This window comes from Triturus cristatus, chromosome 7 (assembly GCF_964204655.1).
Source record: "Triturus cristatus chromosome 7, aTriCri1.1, whole genome shotgun sequence".
Taxonomy (NCBI): Eukaryota; Metazoa; Chordata; class Amphibia; order Caudata; family Salamandridae; genus Triturus; species Triturus cristatus.
In genome coordinates, this window is record NC_140590.1 from 628,124,580 (window position 1) to 628,144,434 (window position 19,855).

The following is a 19,855-nucleotide window of genomic DNA, read 5'->3' on the forward strand; positions in this document are numbered from 1 at the left end:
TATCTACAGGATTATGTCAAAGCACTACCATTGTATATCAAAGATACAAACGACTTTCTAGACAAAATCAAAACCATCTCTTGGTCTAACCAGTACCAGCTAGTTACACTCAATATCTGTCCTTTATATACTAGCATTAACCATGCTGATGTGATCAATGCTGCAGGTTTCTTTTTAGAAAATGCTCCTATTAATATGTACAGACATGGTAAAATGATCCTTGAGATGATAGGCTTTGCTTTACATAACGATGTTTATATTCAATAAGGAAGTGTACCAACAGACGAGAGGTGTTGCCATGGGAGTCTGCTTCTTCCCCATCTATGGTTGTTTACACGTAGGTTGGTGGGAGGAGTGGGTACTCGGGCCACACACAGAGAGGTGTGGAACAACCATATAATTTGCTGGATGAGATTTATAGACGATGTCTTTATTGTGTGGAATGGCTCAAAAATACAAGCTAAGGCATTCATCGACAGTATTAATCACAACACTTTGAATTTACAATTTACAGCAGACCTCAGCAACACAGAAATAAACTTTCTAGTTGTGAAAGTCCAAATCATTAACAACAGACTGGAAACCACACTATACAGAAAAAGCACGGCAGGCAATACTACCCTTTATGCTTCCAGCTTTCACCCCCACTATCTGATTAAAAGCATCTCGTACTGAGTCTCTCAGACTCCGGAGAATCTGTAGCACAGACCAAGCGTTTGAGGACTGTGTTAAAGAAGCTACTATTAGATTCTCAGAGAGAGGGTACAGTGAGAAAGTTATACACACTGCATTAGAAAAAGTCAACGGGGGCGTGGCTTGCTGCCGACGGGAATGGACGCTCAGTAGCGAAGCTCTGCAGCGCCACTCCCGAATTATCCTGATTATTCGAGCCCCGTGGCCCCGACCCATGCTGAGAGCTGCCCCTGATGGTTCCGGAGCTCCCGCCGACCAGCCAGCGAAGTTTGAGACCGATCGGAGGTGGGGCCGAGGCTGGGCTCCATTCCCCGGGGACTGAACGACTGCTGAGCGGGGAGAGGTGTGGCCCTGCCGGGCACAACGTCTACGAGAGACCGCTGCCGCGGCCTGGGATTTCCGGCAGGAGGCTAGCTGAGACCCGGCCCCTCTGGCGGCGCAGAAGCTGATCCTGCAGGTTCCTCTGGTCTTCCCGGCTCCTCGGGGACTCCGGCGGCAGCAGAGGGCGAATTGCGGCACAACTGAGGAGTGCAGTGGTGGAACCCCAGCCTAGTGGTGTGACCGGCGCATAGTCCGTGATTGCCGCACCCCGACGGGGGGGGGGGGGGGGGGGTGGCGAAGGAAGAGAGACTGTGGTGATCGATCGCCCGCTCCGCGAGGTGGAGGCGGGGGGCTTGGTGACTCCGATCCCCGAGAGCTGAACGAGCTGAGGGAGGCGCGGCCCGGGTGGGCACGAGATTACGCAGGGCCAAGATGGCGGCCTAGTGCATCCGCGGAGCGGCGATTTGGGGCGCGACGCCTCCGCCGGTGTGGAAGCGGATTCTGCGGGCTCCTGTGGCCTCCCCGTCCCCTGTCCCTCAGAGCCTTTAACAGCGACAAGGCGGGATCTACAGCGTACTTACGAGGCAGACGCGACGGAGCTCCGGACTGAGTGGGCTGGACGCTGCACTGTCGGTAAGGGTTGCGCCCCGACGGGGGAGTGAAAAGAGAGGGACGGAGGAGGTGATCGGCCGCTATCGGAGGAGGAGTCGAGGGGCCCGGTGCCTCCATGAATTACCGTGGTGTGGCCTGGTGCTTGCGAACGGGCACTCCGCCAGCCCGGACTTAACCCTGTAGCGGCAACAACGAGGGCCCAGCGGGGAGTGTCCAGACCGGACTGCTATCCGGTGGTGGCCGGGCCACGGCATGGTGAGGGCTTTCCCGGGAGGTCGGTTGGCCCACTAAGGAGTGGACGACGGCGGTGTCGGCGCACCAGTGAGCTTGCCCGCGAGTGGTGGGGGCAATCCTCTGACTCCCCCGGCCCCAGTAGTTTGATCTGGGTGGTTGGACACCGCCCGAAGGTGGTGAGAGCAATTGGGAGAGACTCGCCGCCTACACGGTGCTACTGGTGGGTGGCGCCTCTGCGGAGAATTGGTACTCGGCCGCCGGCGGGTGGGGGCTCCCGACTCGAGAGCGACGGCCCTGCTGAGGCGCAGCACGAGCGCGGAGGACGGAGACTCCCCATACCCACGTTCCACTGCCCGATCTCAGGACCGAGTGGGGTGCCCCGGCGACTGGGGTGCAGCCGGCGAAAGCCGACAGGCCGGGTGGAGGTTTCCACCACAGGCGGCGGGGACTAGCGGCTGCGCCTTATAGCTGGGAGTGCCCACTGAAGTGTGATCATGCCACCCGGGTGGAACGGCAAAACGGCGACGCAAGCCAAACTAGAGAAATTCGCATGGCACCCTCCGCCGGGTGGCGATCGGGGCGGGATGCCGGCATCGGACGGTGATGCAGACCCGACTAACAAAGACCTCCTGGACGCCATCACTGCCGTCAAGGCGTCCCTTGAAAACCGGATCGACACTGTGGCCACTGATGTGGGTCTGATTCGAGAGGATGTGAGGAAGATCGCCGACCGGGTGGGGGCAGTGGAAAGTGTCACCAAAGAACTGTCAAACGACACAGGCCTCCTCAAATGCGAAGTCGCTGACCTGCGTGCCTCCCATGACTTCCTTGCCCGGCAGCTGGACGATTATGAAGGCAGGATGCGCCGGAATAACGTCCGAATTATTGGTGTGCCCGGAACGGGCGGAAGGGCAGGCAGTTGACCTCTTTGTCGAGAACTTGGTCCTCACTCACCTGCAACCTAGGGGACTCTCCAAGTGTTTTTCCATTGAAAGAGCCCATCGGGTGCCGGGGGGTCGCCCCAGGCCGGGGGCCCCTCCTAGACCGATTCTGGCCCGTGTGTTTAATTTCCGTGTTGTTATTATGGGTGAGGGCTATAGGACCTCTTTACGAAGGTCACTCCAGCCATTCATATCTGATGCTATTACGATCTTATGGCAATGGCACAGATGCTTAGTCTAATGACCTGGAACGTCAATGGGCTGGGCGACAAAATTAAACGGAGTATAGTGCAGCAATATATCCACCGGCACCGCATAGATGTGGTATTGCTCCAAGAAACGCATCTCATAGGCAACTCCTGTCAGGCCCTGGACCGGAAGGGGTATCGTATGGTAGCCCACTCGGGCTTTACCTCGGGATCCAGGGGGATGGGGATCCTCATAAGGAAGGGCTGCCCCTATGTGGTTCATACCACTCGAGCCGAGCCTCAGGGTCGATACGTGGCTTGTTCAGGTAGCTGGGAGGGGAGGGCCCTCAACTTGATCTCAGTGCATGCGCCGCTGGGCCTTCAGCGCCAGACCCTGGCAGACGTAGGGACACTCTTAATGACCTTGCCGGATGGAGCCATGGTCTTGGGCGGTGACTTTAACCTGACGATGGATGGGCTTGTGGACCGCACTCCACCCAGACGGGACGGTCCGCGGGGCTCGCAACGGAGCAATTTTGCAGACGCGTTCGGCCTGGTGGATATCTGGAGATGGTCACACCCCTGAGACACGTTCTACACTTTTCAATCTGGGGTGCACGGCAGTCACTCACGGCTTGATTACCTGTTCACACAGGCGCAACATATTCAACACTTCACTGATTCCTCGAGCTTAGCGCGGGGGATTTCCGACCACTCCCCGGTACGATCTTTTTTTGGAGCCAGTATAGTACGGCAACCTGGTCCCATTCTGATTCAGCCCTGGTTGCTAAAAAATCCCGCCAATTAGAGACTCCTTGCGGCGGGACACGGCTTACTATTTTGATGAAAACGTGGGGTCGGTAGCGTCGGCGATAACCCTGTGGGGCGCTTACGGAGCAGTTATCAAGGGACGCGCGTTGTCCCTGATTGTGGGACATAAAACGGAACGAAGGCGACGGGTTAGCGAATTAGAGACGGAGATACTCAATCTCGAGCTGGGGAGTTCCCACACCCCCACCCACGAGGCCCAGCACCTACTTGAAGTTAAAAGACGGGATTATAGGCAATTGCTCTGTGAAGAGGCCAACCGACGCACCATTGCCACCCGGCACCAAATTTATGAACTGGGGGAGCGCACCGGTAAATTGCTGGCATGGCTGGAGCGTAAAGAATTGGTGGCGCGATGGGTGGGGGCGGTCAAAGGGCCAGATAGGGTGTTGATCACTGACCCTCAAAACATTGCCGAAGCGTTTGCACGGTATTATGAGCAAATATATACTCCGCCTCAGACTTCGCAGGCGCGTTGGGCGGTAGACCTCCTGGCCACTATAGACATGCAATATATCTCCCAGCACGAGAGGGAGGCTCTGGAGAGGGATATCTCACTTGAGGAAATTCAAAAAGCCATCCGAGATGTCCGCTCCGGCAAAGCCATGGGCCCCAACGGAATCCCGATAGAATTCATGAAGTCTATGGCTCTGAAACTGGCACCCCACCTGCTAAATTTGTATAAGGAGTGCTATGAGGCTGGCGCCCTCCCGGACGATATCCGTACCGCCTCCATTGTGGTTATCCGTAAACCCGGCAAACCTGCGGATGAGTGTTCCTCATACCGGCCCATCTCCCTGGTCACAGTAGAGGCCAAAATCTTGGCTAAACTGCTGGCCAATCGGCTGCTTCCATATCTCACGGCCTTGATCCACCCGGACCAGTCGGGTTTCATGCCGGGCCGTAATACCGCACGTAATCTGCGTCGCGTCCACGGGGCACTGGGCCGTGTTGCCACACTCCAAGAAGAAGCGCTGTTGCTCGCGCTCGATGCCAAAATGGCGTTCGATACGGTGGCGTGGGATTACCTCTTCGCCATCCTGGCCCGGGTGGGGTTGGGTCCTCGGTTGATAGGGTGGATTCGACTGCTGTATACCTTGCCCACGGCTCATGTATCAGTCAACAATCACCGTTCAAGCTCCTTCCCCCTCGGCCGTGGCACGAGACAGGGCTGTCCACTGTCGCCGCTCCTTTTTGCCTTGGCGCTTGAGCCACTTGCGGTCTGGATCCAGAATGACCCGGAAATCAGGGGCCTTAAATGGACAGCAGATCATGAAGACCGTATCTCTTTATATGCGGACGATATTCGAAATGCGTTCGCTCCGTCGGGTACTGCATATCTTTCATATATTTGGGGCCCACTCTGGGTACCAGATTAACTGGTCCAAGTCCCAGATGTATTCCCTTTGGGGTGACCCGCCGCATAGTCCTAGGGGATATAACATACCGGTAGCACTACAGGGCTTCCAGTATCTTGATATTTTCATAACATTGGACTCCGCTTTATTCTATGAGCGAAACCTAGGGGGACCACTGCAGCGGTTCCAATCCGACGTGATCCATTGGAAGACATTGCCCCTTACACTCCTTGGCCGGGCAGCCCTTTTTAAGATGTTGGCACTCCCCTGTTTTCTCTATGCCCTTCAGAATACGCCCATCCCGATTCCAGAAGCCTATTTCTTAAAGATTGATGCAACACTGCGTGGACTGTTGTGGGATACCGGGCCGCCGCGCATTGCAATGCAAAAACTGACTGTGGGCTGGTACGACGGTGGGATAGGACTGCCGGACTTACGCCTTTATTACCAGGCAGCACAATTGATCGCGGTTAACCAGTGGGTGTTCGGGTCTCATGATGACCCTAGTTTCCGAACTGACCGTTGGCTTTTGGGGAAGGGAGGATATAACAGGGCGTTGTACTCAAACCCGAAGAAACTGGGCTTGACGGGCCCTACAGCTAGAACGGTAGAAGTCTGGCACCTGCTCTAGCGACGGATGGGGTGGTATGGGCGGCTGACTAAGGCCACCCCACTCTGGGAACCGGATTGTCTGGGAAGGCTGAGCACCTGCGCAGGATTCGATAAATGGGATCTTATTGGTATCTCCACGGTGGGGGATGTATGGGTTAATGGCAAAAATGCATCCTTCACTGAGCTTCAGCTTAAATACCAGCTCGCACCCTCTGAACATTATCGATATCTACAAATTAGCCATGCTATCGACTGCGCCCTGCCCGCGGGGGCTCCCCTTCCAGACAGACTGTTGGAAGACAGACTGTTGCTGGATCCGATGGACCGCAGGGCTATCTCCTTAACGTATAAAAAATTAATTAATAATCGCACCGACACAATGCTGAAAACACGAGCCAGGTGGGAAACGGATGTGGGCGACATGACCGACGAGGACTGGAGGGACGCGCTCGCTTTCCCTCGGAAGGTGGCGATACCTATGCGACTTCGCCTAGTTCAGCTCAAAGTTCTGCACCGTGTGTATTTTGATGCAATCCTGCTGTGTAAATTAGGAAAACGTCCCAATGAACTCTGCCTGCGAAACTGTCAGCAGGTCGGTACATTTACACATATTCTGTGGGCCTGCCCCCCTATACAGCACTATTGGACAGAAGTCACCCGACAGATGGCGAGGTCCATCGGTAAGCCAATCGCCCCCTCTCCTCAGCTATGCCTCCTAAATGTGTGGGATAATACGGACCTTACCCAAGCGGAGCAGGAGTGGGCGGCGTTGGGTTGCGCCATCGCTAAAAGGAATATCGCCCAGAAGTGGGGGGTGGCCGCCTTGCCGTCACGGTGCGCCTGGGCCAAGGATATGGATCTAGCTATGGTGGCGGAAAAAACGGTTTATAAGGGTCGAGGCTGCCCTAAGAAATGGGACCTCAAATGGGGACGCTGGAATAAATATCGGGGGACATCTGTATTTCTCCTACAGTAGAACTTCGACGAGAGAGACAGGCTATCCTGGATGAAATGGGAGCAGGGGCGGTGGCCTGAATCCTTAGGGGCGCCTAGCTTGGACTGTGTGTGATGGAGCCCCCAGGTCTTAAGATGTTCCGGGAACCACCTTCATGATGTTTCACTGCTTGCTTTGTTTCTGTGCTTAATGCCCTTGCTGTACTACTTGTCGTCTCCAATGCCCCAATATGTACTCCGCCTGTGCACTGTGCCAATTGAGTGTCATGACTGCTGCAATGTTGTGGATTTTGATTTTAATAAAAATGTTATTTAAAAAAAAAAAAGAAAAAGTCAACATAATCTCACACAGTGAAGCGTTGCACAACAAGGACTCTGGACAATACGGGCAGAAAAATGCTGAGCCAAACACAATGCCTAACAATCAGGGAACCAGACTAATAACTACGTATAGTAGTCAACATAAACGCTTGAGAACCATCATCAATTCCAACTGGCCTATTATTAAAACAGATGCAGTACTAGGTGACCTCATTCCTGGAGAGCCTTCTTTTACTTTCTGGAGAGCCAGGTCAATGCATAACTCACTGGTGAGGAGTAGTTTGGAATTATCCAGGGTAGACAGCAAATTAAAGAAAACTTGGTTGAGTCAACAAAACGCTTTTTTTTAGTGCAGTACTTGCCGAGCTTGCAAGTTCGGCATCAATACAACCAAATATTCCTCCGTATTTGGGCCTAGTACTAACCTTCTCAAGGGAAGATACAATTGCCGTACAGAATTTGCGGTATACTTTCTAACATGTACCTGTGGCCTACAATACGTGGGCATGTACAAAGTTACAGGTACATGTGCGAATTCTGCAACACCTGAGGGCGATTGTCAATTCTGACATGTCTTACCCTGTGGCAAGGCACTTTAAGATGACCCACAATAGGGACCTAAACTGCCTCAAATACTTTGTCATCGGTTCAGTTCCTCCTCTTAAGAGAGGTGGGAACAGAGAAAAACTCTTGAGCAGATAAGAGTCGAAGTTCATTTTAGAGTTAGATCCTCGTACACCAATTGGACTCAATAATGGGGAAGAACTGCACAACTTTCTATAATTCCTAGATGAAACTTTTAAGAATCTCCCTTGAATTTAACAGCTATTTATTTATTGATGCCCCAATAGGAATATGCCTCCAATTTTCCAGGGATTGTACATACATAAGTATGGGTGACCACAACAGGGAATTAGCCACCATTATAAGATCTAGGTGAATTAATATCCAACTTCCTCAACCCAGGACTAACTAGGGGTTTTTAACCACAGCACTTCAGCACTTTTAGGAGCACATAGGCACTTTTGTTCTTAATAAACTCGTAATAGGCTATATCAATTATGGGCTAACTAATGCTTTGCTTTTTATCTTAATAGGTGGCATTGGCTATAACATTGCATACGATCCTATTTGCTGGCTTTAATAATACATGGTACAAAACATCAAACGATATTCATGTTTCTGATTTAGTTTACATACACGTAGCACTTTAACAATTCTATTAGATAAACTATTTCAAGTTTTTAGGATCTATAGAAAGGTTTGGTACCAATATACCATTAGGCTATGACATGTTTAGATACAATAAAGTAAAAGCATTTGAGCAAATACTAAACACATATGTAAATTGTAAATATGAGAGGACTTTTCAGAAATTTTAACATTTACATTATTAATAGCCAATAAGGGGCTAATTACTATGTTTTTAGGAAAAATGTATACAATACTATGAATTTGATTATTATTATTTGTATAACATTGTCTTAAAATACTTTACATTTATATTGTCATTTATACTTGTATTTGAACATTTCTTCGTGTAAAAGAAGACATATTTACGAACTATGTTCTATATATCAAGTTGAAAATCGCCTCTTTTTTTCTATGTCCATGCCTGAGTTTTTATCACGTGATGTTTAAGAGCACTATATAGCAGAGGTTTGGAAGTTTACCTCGGTATATGAACAAGCCCAACGAAGTGGGCGAAACGCGTCATCCTGCCATCCAAATCTAGCCAATAAATTCAAACTACAGCAACAAGTGGAGTCCGTGTTCCCGTTTTTCTTGCTTTACAGAGTGATGGGGACTTTCCTTTTGTGTGTGTGTGTTTGTGTATAAATATGTATTATACATATGTATGTTTTTCTTGTTGACCATTTTTCCCTGCATTAGAAATCAATATGTGGGACATACTGACATTGTTGAAGTACAGACAGACCCCAAATAATGGTCTACAACAAAAGCATGTAACAGACACGCAATGGGTACTGATTAAAAAGCTCGACGGGTGAGTTCTATGCGACATAATTGAAATCACTGTATTTAGTAAAGTATCATAGTAGCATGGAAATATATGATTAAAGATAGAGTTTTAATAACAGAATGAAAGTTGGAGAGTTTTTAGCTTATAGCACATGAGCGAACAAGAGGGTGGACGTTTTTGGACATGAGTAGGCATAGTTACAGTATTGTTACGGTGAAGTTGATTACATTGAATTTTGTATGTTGATGTGCGGGATCAGCTAAGGATATGGGGTTGCATATTGGTGAACCCCTGATTGATATTATGGTGCCAAAGTACAAACAAAGAGGGATAATTGATACAACTGAAATTTGTGTTATAGTGACACATAAGTCTTTGTGTAAATGTATAATGAAGAAACTGAGACCAAAGATCGATGATATTAGATAATGGTGATAACTGTGATATTTGTATATTTATATACAGGTGCCAATGATAACGATTCACAAATGAGAGATATAATTGTCAACTTGAAAAAGGTGGTCTATATTTGTGCAATACTACCGAAACACGTAGACGCTTATAACAGACTAAATCTGTGGAACATACCAGCATGCAAACTCCCTATAAATTTTGTAGCACTCTTTAAGGAAGGTAGGCTAATTGGCACTGGCTGTTGCAGTCAATTTATGTATTTTAAATCAGACAGCACACGAGTTCTGACCCCACCCCTTTCTCAAGTCCATTATGGGACTACTTTGTACAGGGTTTTTAATCAATGCTATATCTCTAATAAAAAATAAAATTGAATTTACAGAATTTGTCTCACAACAAAAGCCAGGTTGGGTATTTATCACAGAAACTTGGGCTAAGGAGTCTTCAGGACCTGATCTGGTCGATGCGGTCTTACAGAGTTATATTCTCTCTAGACTGGATAGAATAGGAAAATGTGGAGGTGGGCTCGCAATTATCTATAAGGATTCATTTTGCTGTCAAATAAATGCACTATCCACTGCGTCAGACACTAGTGAAGCTTAATCCTTCACTTCAAATTTCCTCTACAGATTAATTTGCGGGAATTTTGACCTATCGACCACCGGGACCCAGGTCCACCTTTATTAAGGAATTTATTAACCTCATAGAGCCTCACCTGGGAAAACATAACTTTACTCTTTTGGGAGATTTTAACTACCATATTGATAATGCTTCCTGCAAGATCTCGCAAACCTTTAAAGACACTATGCTGAGTTGTGGCTACACGCAACTAGTGAGCACTGCCACCCATCATGCAGGACATATTCTGGATTGCATTTTTACCAAGGATCAGTGTATTAGGGTAGGGAAATCCCTTACTCTTGGTCACACCATCATGCAATACCGTTTTTCCTGGAGCTCCTGACAACTAAATAGGTCACCAGAAATGAGAGCAGTAAAATGCATAAAAGAAATTTCAAAAGCATCATCAAGGAAACTTTCCCCAGGCTCCTGAAGCAAAAGCAATGGACGGAATATAGTGACCCCAATTTGGTGGCCATAGAATATTCCAGTTGGCTTGCGGCAGCAGTTGACTCTCTCGCCCCTCTTAAAGAAATTTATATAGGTAGAATAAAGCCTACATCCCCATGGTTTTCAGAAAAACTCAAGTCACTCAAGAAATCCTGTCTCCACCAAGAATGCATTTGGCATAAACATTATGACATATCGGAAAAAATAAAGTATAAAGCTAAGCTGTCAGAATATAACTTGGTCATTAGAGCTGAAAAAACAGCCCTTTATACCCAGTTGACATCATCTCTCAAATCTCCTAGAGATCTTTTTAGACTGATTGATACATTATCTAACCCTCCCACCTGAGGCCATTATGAGAGCTCACAAGCTCTCTGTGATGGATGGCTAACTATTTTCATTCCAAGATTGATAAAATCCACTCCTCTCGGGAGAATCTTAATGCCATGTCTCCTAACGGTGACCAAAATATCAATCCTTCATCCAATAGCCTTTCCCACATTATGGAAAGGGACCACTGCCTTTCTGCCTTTTCTCCCCTTTCAATTGATCAGCTTCTAGTAGGGATTAAATCAGGCTCCCCTCTGGAGCCTTGCACCACTAAGCTGATTAGGTTAGGCAGGGAGATTATTGTACCCCACCTAACAGGGACTCTTAATCTGGCCATCAACACGGGATGCTATCCACTTAAATAGAAAACAGCGGTCATCAAGCCTCTATTATAAAAAAAAGACTATCTTGAACTTACAGATTTTAAAAACTATTGACCCATCTCCTTGCTTACGGTACCTGCCAAGATTCTGGAAAAACATCTTAATACACAATTGAGTGTGTATTTGGATCAACAACAACTACTGGATCCTTCTCGGTATGGATTCAGAAGCTGCCATGGGTCTGAAACTGCTTCAATAACTGCAGCAAATGGCCTCTCCCCGGATGCTTCATGCGCCCGCTGTGGGGTAGACCCGGCGGACTTCTTCCATATGGTCTGGAATTGCCCGCGCTTGGAGAGCTACTGGGGTGAGATTGAACTTGAATTAACAGAGGTCCTGGGGTGGGAGGTCCCCCATGAGCCCAAAATGGCTTTGCTGGGGATAACAGATGGTTTGGATGGCTCCCGCAATGAAAAATATTTCCTAACTACTGCTCTGGTAGTGGCTAAAAGGGACATCGCAGCTTCCTGGAAGCAGATCGATCCACCCAAATGTGCTAAATGGAGAGGGGGCGTGGACTGGTGTGCCGCACAAGAACAGACGTTGTATGCTGCACGGGGATGCCCCAAAAAGTTTCGCAGGGTGTGGGGGAAATGGATAGGGGGCTTATTCTAGGGGGGAGAGTACGGGTAGGGGGAATGGGAGGCCAAGGGGGGGGATGGCAGTTTTGCTATTGATCGTCATTGATCCCATGATATGTCTTTTTGATGCCAGTTCAATCGGACTGTTGTATGTGATATTTGAGTTTTTTGTCCTTTCACAAGAAAATAAAAATTTTATTATCAAAAAAAAAAATAACTGCAGCAAATATTATAAGCACTTTGGTTGATGCTGGGCAAACCGTGGTGCAGATCTTATTGGATTTGTGTTCAGCATTTGATACTATCTCGCCAAATAAGTTGATCATTGTTGATCACACCACTGTATTCTACAACGCTGCACTGTATGCCGCAGCACTCTATGCCACTATACTCTACAACACTCTATTCCAATGTACTCTCCACCAGTCCACTCTACTCCACTACACTGTATGTCACTCTATGTGACTCCACTTAATGCCACTCCAATACAACACTCTATGCAATGCCACAACACTGTACACCACTTTTCACCATTCCACTCTACGACACTCCACGCCACTCTCCTCTACACCACTAACTTTTAACCATTATGAACGGCAGCCATGCTGGAGTACAACATGGCTAAGACGACTTGCCAAAGCCAATAGCTCTTGCATAGGTGAGACCTATTGGCTTTGCCAATGCTCGTTATTGTATAGTTACAGCATAAGGCCCTGCGTCTTTTCAATTTACGTCCCATGTCTTTCCAAACTGTATCCGTGACTGGTTAGGACTGTCGCTGGGTTTTTGGTGAATACTATGGACGCCACTGCCCCATATGCCTTCATTCCCTCCTGATCAGGAGTTTTCAAGATTGATTTTGTGAGTTTTTCTTGCCTTTCCTAGTGTGCCACTGAGTGCACACTCTCAAGTGTTTTTTTCGCTTTATAAACACGTTTGATATTACTATGTGAGAACGCTTACTCGGATTTCAGATTTCCTAGGAGCTCATCTCCCAGGTAACCCAATATGGCTTGTACTTTTTTTATCCTTCACATTCCTGTATGAATGTTAAATAGAACGATTTATTTAGAGATACAAACGTATCTCTAAACAAATCAATGTACTTAAGTCTGGGCTCTCTGTCCCAGGCTGCCTGCCCTGCCTCGCTCAGAAGCAGGAGACGGAGGGCAGGCAGTAATCAACTTTCTGAACTGTGACGCACGATGCAGGGCTTACAGTTCTAAAGTCCTTCATAATGAATCATTGCCATTGTATTCTATGGCAGTATCCACTGTAGGCCAGTGACACTTTCAGTGTCATAGTTTCGGGCGTTGAAGTCTCCACCCCTGCATAAGAGTAGCCGTCTGTCATTCACAGGCATAGATCACACCCTTTCCCATTCGTCACACGTAGGAGTGGATGCAGGCACGTGTGTTTTATTGCCTTGTTCTCGGTAATGATAAGTTTTAGAAAGCTAATCTTCTGTTCTACATATTGTGCTGAGACCCCTTGCCATGCTAACGTCCCCTAATGTGACACCCCAGGCTGTGGCAGTACATCACTGGCCCCTTTCTAGTGGAGCTGCTGCAATTGTTTCCCCGTATGGATCCAAAAGACGAGTAGCCCAGGGTTCTTGTTCCCTTCTGAAGTTGATCCAAATATCCGAGTCAAACGCCAAGGCCAGAGAAATGTGCTTACAGCAGTTATCTGCTGTACAACATTAAATTTAGCCCTATCTTCATGCCTTTAACAACATTAACGATTGATTTATGAACTGCGAGTGTTAAAAATGTTAAGGCAATGCATGTCAGTCATTTAGGTCCTCTCTTATTTTAAGTTTTACTTCATCTTGCCTCCCTCAGGAGTTAACTATTTAATCATGGTGTGTTTCTTTCTGTATTTTTACGTGCATACTTTGAGCTGTGCAGGTGCTTATAAGGGGCTTTGATGAAAAGCTCTGGCGACGCTGAAGCCAAAGCAAAGTGCCTGTCAGTGGGTTGGTCTCTCTGCACAGCATACAGAACAATGGTCATGTATTCCAGTTGTAATTGCAATTTTGTGAAAATGTGTGTGAAAGGGGTGCACAGATGGCTAAATATTTACAGGGCAAAAGTAAATAAGTTGCTTAAATGTGAGTGAGTGCCGTGTATGTTTGGAAGTGGTGAAGTGAGGGAGATGAAAAGGAAGTGCATTTGAGGAAGAGTGACAAGAGGGTGCTGAAGAGTAAAGAGGTGGTTGAAGATGTGCAGATTGACGAGAGGTGCAGAGAAAAAGGACATATTTCTAACATAAAGTGCACATAACTGAAGGCCAAAACTGCTTCCTCAGTCCTCAATACTACAGAAATTTCATAACTGAAACATTTTGAAGGTTAATTATTTATAACAAATCCTTGTTGTTATTCTTTTAAGTTAAACGGTAAACTCGTTTACCACACATGCGATACAACGCATGTCATTACAACAGCGGTCATTACAATGACTGCGTTGTTACATCACATACCATTACAAAGCAAGTCGGAACGACGACTTCCTGTAGGGGGCAGAAGATGATGGATCTAAAAATCCAACACCTTCTCTACTGTTGCACAGACTGGAGTTGGAATAGTAAATTATAGTATTCTAAAATCCACCAACCCCCTACAGCAAGTCGTTGTTCCGACTTGCGTTGTAATGGTAAGTGATGTAAAAACGCAGTAAACGCATGCGATGTCACATGCCCTATTCAAGTTAAACAGCTAACAACCATTGACGAAGCCAATCATACTGGCAGGTTTTAGGTGTAGTTAAGTTGTTGTGTTATATAGCTGGATGCAATTATATCTCAGAGAGAAACCAAAATACCGGTCGGTTTAGCACACTATGGGAATCACAGAAATGTATTTTACGTGTTCCCTTTTAGAGAGTCAATACATTTTTCATCCCACTTAGAGACCTGTCTTCACATACTTCTATATGACTGGAATCAGCAGCGGGGGGTCCTTCTCGAAGCACACACGTTAAAAGGCTTAAGTTGTTGCGTTGTACAACTTGCAGATTACAGTAAGTGTTGAACATATTGATGCAGCAAGAGATGGGGCAGTTTTTTATGTGTTTAATATTTCAAAACTATACCTTCCCACTGCTTTATAACTAAAATAATTTGCTTTAAATGCACCATTTGCCAATCTTTTTTTCATTTTTATTCTCTGGAGGAGGATCCAGCCTAGACCCCACGTTTGTCCATTAAACTTTCCCGTGTCGCTCACTGCATAAAAGTCATATCAAACTTTTACACCCAGCCACTTTCAAATGTCACCAGCTGCCACTGCTAATAGCCACAGGTTAAATAAACAGTAGCCTTTCACAATATTCTGACTGTGATGACCATCTCCACCATCTCCACCTAAGACACAAAACAACTGAGGGGTGTTTTCAAGGCCGCAAATTCGGACCTATTGGATCATGCCACAGTAACTCAGAAAATTGGGCATGAATGTGAAGATTCTAATTGAACATCAGTCTGTAAAGCTTGGGCTGCAGTTCAAAAAGGATACAGTTGTCTTGTGGGCGAAGGCACTAATGGCTTTGCAGATAATAGATAGAGGTTTTAGATTAGTTCTTAGATGTCAACAACACACGTAGGTTAACCATTCCGAACAAGACAGAAGTCGCAATGGTTTGATATTTAACAGATGAACACTCATTAATACATGCAAAGAAGGGACTGGGGCACATATCAGTAAGATTGAAAAGTACACACAAGCCTGCTGAGCAGTGAACAGTGATACATTACAACGGAATTAGGCAGTTTACTAATGTGCTTTTGGAAGCAGAGCAGCTGTATCCCTGCCGGGTGAGGCTGCAAACATTCATGCCGGACAGCTCTTTGGAAAGGGATTTACCTGGAACTCTTGATCCAGCTTCTTCTCAATCCAGTCAGTGACATGAACAAAGGTTACTAATCGCTCGCCGAGCTTTGGCCGAGCTTTTAGTTCAAGGTGCGGGGGTTTTCGGAAACCATACCTACAGGAATAAAAGACATGATGTAACAAAGAAAAAGAGTTTCTTCTTGAGTTAACATACGGTTTTTAAAGCCTGCATCAGACTGGTCAGTCACCTTGCATATAGATCCAATAGAATGACATCTGTAAGGTCTCAATGTTTCAGATACTTTTTATATTGCATGAACTGTGTGCTTTGCCTGCTTGTAAGGACTGCAACGTCACAGCCATCAAAACAAAAGTAATAGAAAGCCGGTGGGTCGGGTGTCTCAGTGGACTGATGCCTCCACTCCAGGAATCTGTGCTTGAGCTCATGGTCACAGTGCGACTCTGGGGGCTCCACACAGCCTTTTCTCCTTTTGCGACCAAAAAACACTAAATTGGGTAACAATAAACACCAGCACCGAAGGCCCATGGTTGAATGTGCACAGCACAAATATAAGTAATATTAAAGCTGCTTTTATCATTTACTCCTTGTATCTCTTTGAAGAACAGAACTGCTAATTCTTTTGAATACGTTCTAAACATTCTCTTCACAAAATAGGATTTGTATCTTTTTCAAATTCGTTTTTTTGTTCTCATCATCCGTTCGAAAATGTACCCATACACGTTTCTACAGGTAATTTCCAACTGAAATTTTTAAGATTTGAAATAATTTCACTGCATTACCTACAAAGACTTTAGTGTGAGTAGATCACTTGAAAGTCTTAAGCCTGTAATAACTGCAATCATGCCCATGCTGTGTGTGTCCTGTGCACAGGCCATTCTTGTTTAATTTATTACATCCCTTTTCCTGAAAGTGCTTTAAAAAAAATTGGGAAAAAATAAGACTAAGTGATCTTTAATTACGTTAACAACAACTATCCTAAGAAAAAGTCCAGCGGACATATTTGAACGGGTATGCCCAGACATGGGTCCCGGGCTCACTGTGCCACTGGATTAAAGCTATCCTGGCTGAAGAGTGGTGAAACCCCGAAACCGTCCCAGCATGCTTGTTTCCGGTCCAGGGAGGACGTGGCTTGGCAGTGGGGCTGGACTGCTCTCATGAGACACAGGGTCAAGACAGATTTGCATACGGCCAGGTCTAAACTGGGTGAGCAAAAGAATGATGTATTTAACCCAGCTCTCTTGACAGGGGGTGAATGTTTTGATTTGTTCTGCATTCCGTCCATTAATTGTGTGTCTTTTTAAATATTTGATCGGGCAGGGGAGATCTGTGTTAGCACAGAAATTAGAAGGATTGGACCCACTCCACAGCACTCAGAAGATAGCGGCAGATGAAGTGTCCAAGAACAGCATTCCATCATTAGTAGCGCCTACAGAGGCCAAACGTGCTAGGCCCCGGGCAGCACAGGAGCAAATAATTGAAAACAGAGTCCCAAGGTTATCCCCCCAGTGTCTAATAGTTTGTCAAACATGAGCATCCAGAAAACGAGGGCACCCATTGGCCCAGATGTCTGAGCAATGCTTAAGGACCTAGAAGCACAACAGAGCATTCCAATCCCCTACATGAGAGCAAGCGCAGAAAAATGTGGCCGGCTGAGACACCAACTTCTCTCAGATGGGGCACGCCCAGGACTGTACTGTGGACTCTAATGAGAGGCCGATACAATGGGGCTATTGTGCTGCCCGATCTAAGATTTTACGATTAGACCATCCAGCTGACGATTCTAAATGACTGGGTATGCCTTATGCAGCAGGAACCCTCACTTATGGCGGATAGGAGGGCGATGTAACTGGGTGTATCCAAGAGAGCTGAATAGTGGGGGAAGTGCACAATATATACCCACCCCTACTGCAAAGGTTATTAGAATATGTAATAAGGCAAACGAGGATTTGAAGAATTTAAGGGGCTTCATATATGGCATTTTTTTGAGGATATCATAGCTGGGGGACACCAAATGCTTTCCTTTACGGAACTGCAGACACAATATGAACTTACTGAGACTCAGAGGTATGAGTATATACAGATTAGACATGCGCTGGGAAAATAGACCCCACTTCTGCAGGATTTAGAGGACAAGTTCCAACTAGAATTTGGGATTCTTCATTGGGCATATTATACCTGAGCTAGGCTTTTATAGATGGCCAGAGTAGCGGTTGACAGATACCTGCGAGGTTGTCAGCAGCAGGGTAGACTTGTACATACAATCTAGACATGTCTGAGTCTGCAGGGGTTTTGGTCTGGGTGCAGCGGCTGCCTAGATGAAGCACAGAGCTAGCAACAGATCGGAATGCACAGGTGGCACGTTTGGGTATATGGCTATCAGCACCTAATTTCGCCCGAATCGTACCTTGCACTCGCCTTCCCACTGGGTCTCACGCCGGCATCCCGGTTCACTACGGGGTTTTCCCGCTGACCGTGGAGGGTGCAGACGCTTCTGACTTCCCACTTGAGGCAGCTGGGGGTTGCTTGGGGTGGAGCCGTTGATCAGCGCTCTAGCTCCCCCTGCACTATTTAGCTGGCATGCCTTTCCTCTCCCGCAGCAGGCGTGCCGCCAGTGCGCAAAAGGCGCACTAAAGGCAAACCCGTCTGCGCCCGTCCATGGCCAGCCGGGGCCAGGGTCCAAACACTATGCCCTTTTTCATACTTACACAGCATCTGAAGTGAGACACCTACACGGTAACTGGCCCATTAGCACTAGTGCCAAGGCCCTTATCAACAACACAGGGATTCTCAACTGCAGAGACTCCTTTCCAGAGTTCTCTGCCCTACCTGCTGAGCAGGGCTCTTCTGCCCCCAACAAAGTCCCACCCGTACCTACCACCTCCGAGCCTCGGGAAAATAGGACCCTGGCAATAAGCTACTTAAACACCCGTTCGATGGTTAAGCACCAACTCAAAATCTTCCACCTCCTTTATTCCGACAAACCAGACATACTTCTCTTGTCGGAAACTTGGCTCACTATCGAGTCTGGGCCTGATATTCTTGCATCAGTTCCCACAGGCTATTACATACTTCAGGCCAATAGGCCCCCGGGGAAGCCCGGAGGCGGGGTTGCAGCCATCATCCACCATAAACTCAGGTTTACCGCACTAGGAATCGCTGGCATACCCTCAGTCGACGGCCTCATTTTGAAATTCGTATCGCCCCAATCCCTCTTTATCTGTGCTCTCTTTTACCGACCCCCCCACCATATGCCCTCTTTTCCCCAACTGCTAGGTGAAATGATTTCCCAACTAGCCATTAATCATGCTAAGATTATTATTATAGACTTCAACTACTGGCCCACTGATGCACAGGAGAGCACCAGCTCCATAGAATTCACGGAGCTCCTATCCAGTTTGAACTGCACTCAGCATGTGCATGTTGCTACCCATATTAAGTGACATATCCTGGACCAAGTCTGGACCTCCAACTTGGAAATCACACAACCATTAATCTCCCCATGTCCATGGTCAGACCACTCCATTATCACATTTACTATGGCATGTATCCCCCCCCCACATTAAGCTTTCCCTGATGGATAACCATCTGGCTCGAAACTGGAATTGGGCCAATATCGGCGACTTCTGTACCTTACTAAAACCCTCATCACCTAGCGAACAAGACTCCCTCTGCAATCAGGCAACAAGCATCAAGAAATGGCTTGAATCAGCCAGCGACATCATCGCTCCTTTTAAGAGAGCCAAACTTAAACGCCCTCATGATGCTCAACGCTGGTTCTCCGACAAGCTGAAAATAAAGAAACTAGCACTCAGGCAAGCCGAGCGCAGCTGGAGACGAGACTATGCCCCAGATCAAAAAGCCACCTACGTTACCCTGCTAACAGGCTATAAAAACTCTATCCTCCAGACTAAGGCAACCTACTTTTCCTTGAAAATGACGAACGCAGCCACTAAGACCAAGGACTTGAAGTAGTAGCTGGGCTAGAGTTATAAGTATTTGAGTTATTCAGGATAAAATATCCAAATTAGTGAAAATGGATCCGGTGGTGTTGATCATATATTTATGCTTTATTCGTCAGGTGGAAAAAGGAGAGAAAATGGCACAGCCAACACGTGTTTCGCCCTCTAGATGGCCATCTGGCCTAGGGCTTCCTCAGGGCGGGTAGTCACGTATAGG

At 47.1% G+C, this 19,855-nt stretch overlaps 1 protein-coding gene across 4 annotated transcripts in view; it reads right to left on the reverse strand.

The window, feature by feature from the left end:
• Positions 1 to 19,855, reverse strand: part of TEX2 (testis expressed 2) — a 672,400-nt gene that overhangs the window by 29,880 nt on the left and 622,665 nt on the right. For all 4 annotated transcript variants that reach the window (XM_085617239.1, XM_085617240.1, XM_085617237.1 and 1 more), the window contains exon 11: positions 15,691 to 15,811. In XM_085617239.1, coding sequence (XP_085473365.1) covers positions 15,691 to 15,811 — 121 coding nt within the window. The remainder of the gene's footprint in view (positions 1 to 15,690; positions 15,812 to 19,855) is intronic.